The 10,368-nt window shown below is 35.1% G+C and overlaps 1 protein-coding gene across 1 annotated transcript; it reads right to left on the reverse strand.

Annotated features, from left to right (window-relative positions):
• Window positions 1-752: 752 nt before the first annotated feature.
• On the reverse strand, window positions 753-2,460 carry LOC113229247. Its single transcript, XM_026462775.1, has 2 exons — window positions 2,035-2,460; window positions 753-1,555 (listed from the first exon to the last, which is right to left on the reverse strand). The coding sequence occupies exons 1-2, from the start codon at window positions 2,458-2,460 to the stop codon at window positions 815-817; spliced, it is 1,167 nt and encodes a 388-aa protein (XP_026318560.1). The 3' UTR covers window positions 753-814.
• Window positions 2,461-10,368: the final 7,908 nt, after the last annotated feature.

Below are 10,368 nucleotides of genomic sequence, written 5' to 3' on the forward strand. Positions count from 1 at the left end.
CATTGAAAGTAAAATGAATAGTATTTAAAAAAAAGCTCGTTTTATTTCATTGTCTGATAGAAATTCAGAGTACAATGGCAACTGTTGCCTGTATTCAGCCACATTAAAATTACTATGGTCTCGCGTAATACTCACCTCCGGTCATTGTTAATACTCAATCAGCCATCTTTATTGAAAATACTTTGGTATTTATATGTAACACGTTGTTTTATAAAACACCTATGTAATTTAAACAAATAAGATGTTTGTAAGTAAATATAAGTTTTAATGACGAATGACTTACGTCACAAAGCACATAACTATTAAATAAATATACAACCTCTTTCGTTCTATGTTTAAGATTAAAACAACAGTAAATTTAAATAATCTCAGTACAGAGTACTAAAAAAACCGACCTCAAAAGTAAGTGGAATTACGTCTATTTGCTAAATTTTATTGAAATATCCCCTAGTTCGCCACTATACAGGACTTGACACTGGAGATAATAAAAATCGGTTCTCACTACTCAATAGTTATTTGTTCAACAAGAGAGCAAAGTCGTTTTTTGGTGCGAGTGCTGTTTTTGAGTCCTGAGCAAGCGAAAGATTCTATAGTTGAATCACGAGCGTAGCGAGTGATTCAGAATTAGAATCTTGAGCGAAGCGAGGGACTCAAAAATACGAGCTGCAAAATAACTTTGCTCTCGCGTGATACATACAACTTTTCACCTCAGCAGCGAGAACATATATATATACTAAAGGGACAAGTAATAAAAACACGTCATGAAAGCAAATGCATCATTGTATATTTACAAAAATACAGAATTTACAAAAAATTAAAAGTGGAACGTGAAGTTTGTACAATTCTGTAGATTAAAAGTTACTGTTTTATTTGGAACAGTAATCGTCGTAGTGTTTGCTACTTGAGTAGTGGTCGAGGTTTCATTATGAGTTGAGCTGGATTGTGACCCTTCCCGCACCGTAAAAGTTGGTGATTCTGGGCGGGTTTGGGTATGATTCGCATCACTGGAGGTGCTAGGTTGTGCCCAAGAATGCGAAGTCTGTTTTAGGTTTATCGAATCTATAATACGCTTACAGATTTTTGATTTATTTTCTATTGAATCTTCGATATATCCTTCAGCCACTGTATTTGATCTCCAACCGCCATGGCGCTTCAACGTTGTGAGGTCAGCTCCTCCATCTGCCAAAAGAGTGGCTGATGTTCGCCTGAAGCAGTGGCCAGTGTATAGCTGCGGCTCTTTCAAATCTAAAAATGTTGCGATTTCTCGTGCAGTCGCTCCTATTTTATTAATACCCATCGGTTGCCGCGTACATTTTCCATTACGATAATGTATGAAAAAGCGGTCTGTGATCGTATTGGGAGGGCGCAATGCTTTATATTTCTGGACAACGTGTGCGTATTCCTCACGGACGACGAACGACCTGTCTATATTTGTTTTCGTATTTGGCAGGTTAATCAAAAGAAGGTCGCTGGAATGTTGTTCAATGGCATTAGGAGTTAGATTCAATAACTCGTTGGAGCGGCATGCTCCGTTTATTCCAATGATAAGGATGACCTGAAACATAAATAAAACGTCAATAAGTATTGTGTCTTTTAGAGCAGTCTTAAACGTGGATTTCTCATAATATGTAGCGTTATTTTTAACCATAAAGTTCCAATACAAGTCGCCAAAACAACACATTTAAGTAGGTAAGTATAATTATGTTGATAGAAATTGATAACATAACTCATTGACTTACAAATAAATGGACGACGGGTCTAATACAAAAACCACGAAAAAAATGTCCCAAGTCAACCTATTCGAAATTTAAATTGTAATGTCATCGCAGTATCGCGCTGTCAGTAGAACAAATGAAGACTAAAGCGGAGTGTCGCGCTCTGTATACGATTTTAGCGCCTTACAAGTGCGGACACTTTTTAGCGCGGACCCGACGTCCATATAATTGTAAGTCAATGACATAACTACCAAAGTCCAAATTGTATTAACAATTAAAATATAACGCTACGACAACAGTAATAATATTCAATACTTACTTTTGCGGCTAGGAAAGTGCAATCTGGAGCTTCATTAAGAAATTTTTCAATATTAGCAGCCGTGAAAACTTTCGATTTTTTTGATTTGTGGCCGACGTCCGATCTTTTCAAAAACGCAATCAGCTTTGCGTAAGTGTTTATATGGACGTTATTTTTAGTTTGTAATGTAGCATTCAACATCGAATATATACTCCACATCGTTGACGGCTGTTTTGTATGCGACATTTCAATGAAATAAGACAGAAGCACAGTTTCCGACATAGTGTTTCCTGCGCCCTTTTCGTGCCTCCATTTGTCAAAATGCTCGTAGACTTTCAGGTACTTTTCACGAGATTTACTAGGCAAGAAACTTAGTTCAGCATTTTTAACAGTTTCAACTAACTCTGGAGGAGTTAAAAAATTGTCGTCTTCACTGGAATCGCTCATATTTTCTATTTTATTACGTAGGTAGGTATCCAATTAACTATCAAAGAAGTACCTATCGCAAGCAAATAAGAAATTTTGAATTAAAAAAAAAAGAAAGCGCGCTTTTATTTATTGCGTTCCGGAACGTTCTCGCTTGTATTCATTGAAATCACACATTGTAAATATTGTTATCTTTAATTGACGTTATAAATTTAGCATATTTTTATTGCAACACTTGCTTTATTTTTAATGAAAATTGTAAAAACTAAATTATCATAGTATAAAATCGTATTTGTATTTCTCACATAATTTATCTTTTAGATGAATTGACGAGTTTCCGAACGTGCACTCGTTCAGCCATTTTGTGGGGGTCTACTATGTAGCTTAAATATCGAAGTACGAATAAACCATAATTTTCTTTTTCCTTTTTCTTGTAATGAAGTGAAAGGGACGGAGCGACTGATTTTGAAATATGTCGAATTTGTATTAGACCCCTTCGCATTAAATAACAAGTCTCCACTTAAAAAGCAAAAAGCTACTTTTTCTCACGGAGTGAGCAAAATAAGATTTTGCTCACTGATTTCACACAGCAAAATAGCCTTGTTCGAGCTGCTGAGGTGAAAAGTATATTGAGAGTAAAACGCCTTGAATTGGAGAAATAGCAAACTCAACCATTAAAGTAATTGCTCCTAAATTAAAGTTAGGCGCTATTTATAAAAATTAATCTTCATGCGTGAACAGCCACCCTTCGAGGTGGATGCTTTTCTTCAAAATGAAATGGGACCACTATAGAAGTACCCCCTTTACAACAAAAAAAGAATCATGAAAATCGATTCACAAATACCGGAGTTATCGCGTAACATGCGTACAAAGAAAAAAACAGAACATCCAGACGAATTCAGAACCTCCTCCTTTTTTAAAGTCGGTTAAAAAAATGGAAAAGTAAAAAGCACTAGTGCGAAAAATCCAACTTTCGGCACGATTTGTAATACGAAAAATAACCACGTTTTGAGCAACTGTATTAAAAAATGTTCTCGTTGTTTATGGATTTTCAAGTGACATTTCCAATCATACAACTGCTATGGACAGGCGTGCCGCTTACCACTAGGCGCACAACTTGTTCGTGTCATCACTTGCATATAAAAAAAATACATTTATACTTTGTGTCTTCTACTAAAATAATTGCAAACATAATTGTAACATTACAAAAATTATTTATATTTTTAATAATTCATTCGTTCGCAATTAATAACTTTCGAATAACCTTTTTAAATAAACTCAGTACAGAGTAATAAAAAACCGACCTCAAAAGTACGTGGAATTACATATAATTACCAAGTTTTATTGAAATCGGTTACCGGAAAGTGCAACCCCGGATTCATCCCCTATTTCGCCACTATACGGGACTTGACACAGGAGATAATAAAAATCGGCTCTCACTACTCAAAGTACATTGAGAGCCATTCAAATCATCAACCATTAAAATAATTGCTCCTTATAATAAAATTTAGGCGCTATTTATAAAAATGAATCTTCATGCCTGAGCAGCCACCCTTAGAGGTGGATAATTTTCTTTAAAATTAAATGGGACTGCTATGGAGGTACCCTCTTTCTAACAAAAAAATAATCATGAAAATCGGTTCACAAACACCGGAGTTATCGCGTAACGTACATACAAAAAAATACATACAATCGAATTGAGAGTCTCCTCCTTTTTTTGAAGTCGGTTAAAAATTCAGAATACATAGACATTCTTTTTGGTATTAGAGTGTAAGGTTCCAACACTCAAGTGATAGTATTAAAAAAAGACAGTTGACTGAAGCTATAAAACTCAATATCTTACCCTGCACTTACGATTTAATAACACGAGCCTACTGTAAAACCAAACCACTGAATAAGTTACAAAAGAAAACAAGAAACTATGCCAAGTTACTGATTAAACTACCTACTTCATTCCGACTTCTCTTACACTGCAACTTGTGTAAACATACAGTCGTCCACTACGCACGGGTGCTTTTGAAGCAGTTTTTATGTATTGTCAACAAAGTTAAAGCGTCTATCTTAAAAGTGTTTTGTTTGCAAGTATAGAAGCTAGCTCAAAATTTGTAAGAGTCAACAAAAAGGGCTGGCGTGTAAGACCTTTTTGTTTAAAACTGCGCCGAGGCAGCGATACGTAATTGCGACATAATTGCGTTCGTTTGATCCCTTGCTGTATCATTATTACCAAAACTTTAGTTATTAAATTAATGTACAAGATATTTAAGTTTTCACTCTATAAATCATACTCTTTAGAAACACGATTACTTGTAGTAGTTTCCTCGATAGAAAAAAAATCCGAACTAATCTCTAAAAAACAAAATAAACCTTAGTACGGCGTAAATAGTTCACGGAAGGTCATCAGTTTTTGAATAATAACAAAACTAAATATTTTCTATAACGTGTACTCGGTACGTTTTCAAAATGTGTATTTGTTTTAATAATACGAAGGAAATTAAAACAAATACACATTTAAGAAAAAAGTTTTGACTTTAGTCCTGCTTCGGCCGTGGGACTTGGAGGTTGTGTCACTTGGGCTCAACGCGGCTTTAAAACCTTCATTGCCCGTAGACCTACTAGTAGTACCTAGGGCAATGTTTTTTGTCCGTGTTTGTACCAGTAGGACTAATGGATTGGATGGGCACGAAATACAACAATAAGAACAATTGTAGTTGGCTCAGAATCAGTAACATTATTAATATTGACGGTGGTGATTATGCTACCCGATTAGTAGGTCCAATGCCCATACAGCATAATCATTTCTTGCTCGTTGTCCTACTGGTAGAACCACGGACAAAAAACGTTGCCCTTTGTACTACTAGTAGGACTACGCAGTAAAAACGTATGACGCACACGGAGCACATAGAATACCTAAAATCAATTAGCGCCAGAAGCTCGGTGCCCTCTTAAACCTTTTGTGCAGCACTGGCGCTAGCCCATGTGTTGCCCGAGTGCAATCAATACCCTGTCGCCCTCTAATAGGCATGTGATCAAAATGGAATCTTACAGTTATATTTTCCCCTGTGAACGGTAATTCGGGTGCAATTATAAATGATGTTGGGATGCATTATACCGTTTATAGTCTGCCTTTTTTGAAGATGGAGTAAAATAACAGTTCGTTATCGACTGAATATTGGTAACGTTTATGAATAAATAGCCCTTTATTCGCCCAACTGCTGGGCACAGGTTCATTTCAATTAATAATTTTTGAACATTCACAATAAGTTTAGCAGTAGGTACGTGTGTAAAAATTGAAATAGGAGATATATTTGAAAATTTTTTATTTGTATTTGAATTTTAATAAATCCGCCTGACGTTAGTAGTAGAGTATGACTAAAAATTGATTTCGATGCTAAAGACCAACTGCCAAATTTTTTTTATAAAAAAATATAATATTAATAAAGAATACAATAACGCAATTAGTGAACGTCTCAACATTCACAATTCAGCTTTCAGCAATTTACCTGCTTTAACAATCCATCGATAAAATTGTCGACAATAACTACACGAATATTTAAAATTTTACAAACACTAGTTACCCAGTAAATGTCATTTTACTACATCTTCATAAACGACAGATTGCGCCACGATGGACGCAGGCTCTTTGGTGGCGTCGTGAGCGGCGCTTTGTTGCTACAAAACAATTCGATGGCAGCAATAGATATTAAGTAATTAAGTAAATTGTAAAGAACATTATTGTATTAAAGATTTTTTTTTTATTCTTTCTCATAAGATAACAATAATACAACATTATGTCGGTGGAGATAACATTGAAACAACAATGATATCTAAGGTAGTTTAAACAAGATTTATGTTGTTTAGATAAGTTAGACGCTAACAGCGAAAAGTTAAGGTATTAAGTGATACCGAGAAATCGTGCCGCAATTTGCTTTTCACTTCAACGCCATGTTTGTAGAAGAAAATAAATATTTCAAAACTTTTCATCACACTTGCTCGTAAACAGACCCATAACATGCAGGCATAATCGGCTGTAATGTACTGAATAATGCCTACAGGCTTTTTCATTATATTACCCCCTTGTGGCGTTATTATAATTATTAATTTAATAGCACTGTACTTCTCTTATAAGTTAAGATTAAGCAAAAAGTTTTAAAGCTCGAAAAATATGACTTATATTTCATATAAGCTTGAAATAAGTATATACAGAAAAAAAAAACTAAACGTTTGCTGAATTAATTTTGTAAATTGAAATTCTGCAGCGTTCTTAGTATTTTGAAATTATTTATTTTTAATCTTTGTTATCACGGCTGTATGCGTTTTTTACTTGTACAACTATTTAGGATATACAAAAACATATCGACTCCTCCGAAGAACAGAGTCCGATGTGATTATATAGCGAAAAGAGAATAAATACGTTACGAGAATAATTTCGTTATTCAAACTAAGGCCTATGTAACGGTATTTCGATAATTTATATACCTTATTTCGTTTCGGGAATATAAAATCGAACAACTGTCGATGTGATATCCACAGCGAAGAAGGAACGAACGAAATGTACTGTATCATGAGAACAAGTAGTCTTACACATTTATCTTTGTTCTACGGATGAGTCGATATAATAGTCGAATCTAATAAATCTCATTATTCTCCAAGGTCACAAAACTAGCCTTAAAAACAAAAGCTACTTACAATCGATGCTTCTCAAACTCATATAAAGAGCGATTGGTCATGAGATGGCAAAACTTTCTATTTGTTTCTTTCTTATCAAGGGTGTCAATTGGAATGCATTACTTTAAGAATAACTAAAAGCCAGTGTGTGAATATGAAGGAATGTGATGTGAAGTCAGCCTGCAACATTTGTATATACAATCCATTTTTTGCATTCCAGTAACTTTGTGCTTTAAGATGCGAGTTTGAGGAAGTAAGGCGACGATATTGAATAAAATATGTTGACTAATCACTATGCTATGATCACCGATTTGGATACCTAGCTACAAGTAAACAATTTCACTTAGTTATAATTATTAATACAAAGATCGAACACTCAGAAAAAACACTCAGAAAAAATTCCTTTGATCCGGTCGGATTCGAACCGAGACGTCTTCTTGCATACCGTGCCAGACGTGTGATAAATCTGGTGATAAAACTGTTGATAAAACTGGGTGATAAATCTGTCATAGATTTCTCATAGATGGCGCTACGACTAAAAAGTCGTTGAAAGATCAAGTACAAAGACACAACGCAAGCACATAGAGAAATTCGTGAGGTCCGTTGGTTCGTTTCGTGGCTTAGTTGGAATAGCGTCTGGCACGGTATGCAAGAAGACGTCGATTCGAATCCGACCGGATCGAAGGAATATTTTCTGAGTGTTCGATCTTTGTATTAATAATTATAACAAACTAGTGGAGTAATTTCACAAAAAATAATTGCATATCAGTTTAATAAAAATTTAATTAATTTCACTTGGTTTAAATATCACCCAAATTAACTTGCACTACCTACCTTAATTAAAGTCACGTTAACATAGAAAATATCACTGTCTGCGATAGTATGGCGCATACATGTATATAAAAGGTTATTTAATAAGATTCATGTGTTTAGGTTAACTTTTTATACAGAATAAATTTATCTTTATCTTTATATTTTAATGTCAAGTGACGGGACGAATAAATCGTGCGCCTGGTAATAAGCGACACGCCCGTCCATAACAGTTGTAGTGCCTCTGAGTCAGAACTTTAAATCACAAAAATCTATGAGGGGCGCTGCCACTGTATCCGTCACCCTCAGGGTGACGGATACAGTGGCAACGGAACATAAGCTGTTTTTTATTATTATTTTACTATATATATAGATAGTACTCTAAATACTGGAGATAGAAATTTTTACTTAAAGGAAACATTCCTTTATTTTTTAAAAGAAATAAAACTGCATTCATAGATTTTCGAAAATTTCTAGCAACACGCGGGAATCGAACACGCTTTAATCTGAAAAAAATTCGCCCTGCACTTTAATTCCGTTCGTAGAATGTTTAAACCTGTCTCCTGAAAAGTTACCATTATGCAGATAGATAGATAGAAAGATAGATAGATAAAATCTTTATTCACCACCATGACAAATACATACACAGACACATGATACAGACATTAACTTAGACGTAATACAGTAATATATTCTACTAGTATCTCTCTTGGAAGCTATGGCAATGACAAGGCGCTGACTCAGCATAAATGACGCGGCTGCCCGCGACGATGGTATTCCGCCAGGATAGGGACAGGGACGCCACTCTTAAAAACCCAAAACAAAACCAATTTAATTCAATTAAAATTCTAACCAATTCAATTTAATCCAATTCAATTTAACTCAATGCAATAAAAATTAATTTCATCATTCAGATATTTATTTATTTATTTTACATAGATAAGCCAGCAACTATCATTACAGGACTAACCTAATCCAATAAAGTAGCCAAAATTAACACATGTTCAACATAATTTACAAACGTTAACATGATATTCAAAAATTCTATTGTGTCTACTAAAATTATATTATATATTAAATTACAAACTGATGTTATATTCATAACATATAGAATAATAAAGCTATTTTATTGTACTCACACAGAGAACTGGAAAATAGGTCAATTTACCCTATCAATAACCTTCAAAGTCCTCATCCCTCGTATCAATGGTGCCCTGTCCAACCAGTTGCTTCTCCCACAACTGAGACCGGCGCCCCACAACCCATCAAGAACGCAAAGACCCACACGAGTCGAAACCTCTGCATTGCATGTCTTGCCTCTTAACAATTGAAACACATACAAAACCAATGCTCATTCCCTCCGTACCTCCACTTCGTTGTCCACCATACCCAGAATAAATAAGTTAGGATACTTCAAAAGTTATAAAGGAAATATCCCGTATAGCCTTAAATATAAATATCTTGTAAATTAGTTTTCTATGCGTTCCAACATTACATTATATTTAATTGCACTGGGAGCCCAAATAAGTTCATTACATTCGAGATGGCTTCTAAGCAAGGTATTGTACAATGCCTCTATTGCCTTCATATTTGTAAAACCATTAACTGTACGAAGAATGAATACCAAATTTTCTATATGCGTTTTTACAAATACTAAATTCAACTCTGCCGTAAAACGAACTCCTAAGTCCTTTACTTCGGTAACCCTCTGCAGTGTTATGTAATATGGTCTTTTTACAACAAAGTAGTGCGATATGTTAATACAGCGGTTAAAAAAAGTATGTTAACCCGTATAATTTCACGAGGTGTAGTTCGGGCTCCCAAGTCATTTTGTTTAACCTGCACGCTTGCCGTTTGCTTTTCCACCCAAATAATTTGGAGCGGGGAACGTTTCGTCTAACCGTGCTCGGCCGTCGACACGCCTACGCCAATTGCAATTCAGCTAAAACGAAACTATCGTAGGGACATCATTTACATAAAACTATTTTTTGTTAACATTTTCGAATGGAGGAGCTTTTGATATCCTTTATTTCAGGTAAGAAGATAAAAGTCAAAGTGAAATACACTTTTCACCTCACTAGCTCAGAAATGCTTTCTTTCTCATTAGAACTCCGCGGGCAAAAGCGTTTTTTGCACGCTAGGGTGGAAAAGATTTTTGAAACTCGAACTTGACAATTGATTGTCATTGCATCTAACTTTTTCTTTCGATGAAAAAAGAAAGATAATGACCTTAGAATAATAACGCATAGAAACCTAGTCCGCACACACTAAGTGAGGCAAATTGAAGCGCTCCCAATGGGCCTACACGAGCGGACAGGCCGTCAGTGCTCAAGGTCAACTTGCACCGCGAACAGCTCCAGAATTTTAGCTAAAAATGACGAAATGTGCGGTAAATGAGTGTAAAAATACGTCAGACAAACATAAAATAGATACTAACATCACATTCCACAAGGA

This window comes from Hyposmocoma kahamanoa, unplaced genomic scaffold (assembly GCF_003589595.1).
Source record: "Hyposmocoma kahamanoa isolate Upper Pololo Valley unplaced genomic scaffold, ASM358959v1 100054, whole genome shotgun sequence".
NCBI classification, from domain to species: Eukaryota; Metazoa; Arthropoda; class Insecta; order Lepidoptera; family Cosmopterigidae; genus Hyposmocoma; species Hyposmocoma kahamanoa.

Excerpts from the sequence above, each read along its gene's own strand:
- LOC113229247 (XM_026462775.1), bottom strand. The coding sequence starts at position 2,460 with ATGAGCGATTCCAGTGAAGACGACAATTTTTTAACTCCTCCAGAGTTA. Across the intron at positions 1,556-2,034 it reads GCACTTTCCTAGCCGCAAAA|GTCATCCTTATCATTGGAAT; the intron begins GTAAGTATTGAA and ends TTTATGTTTCAG.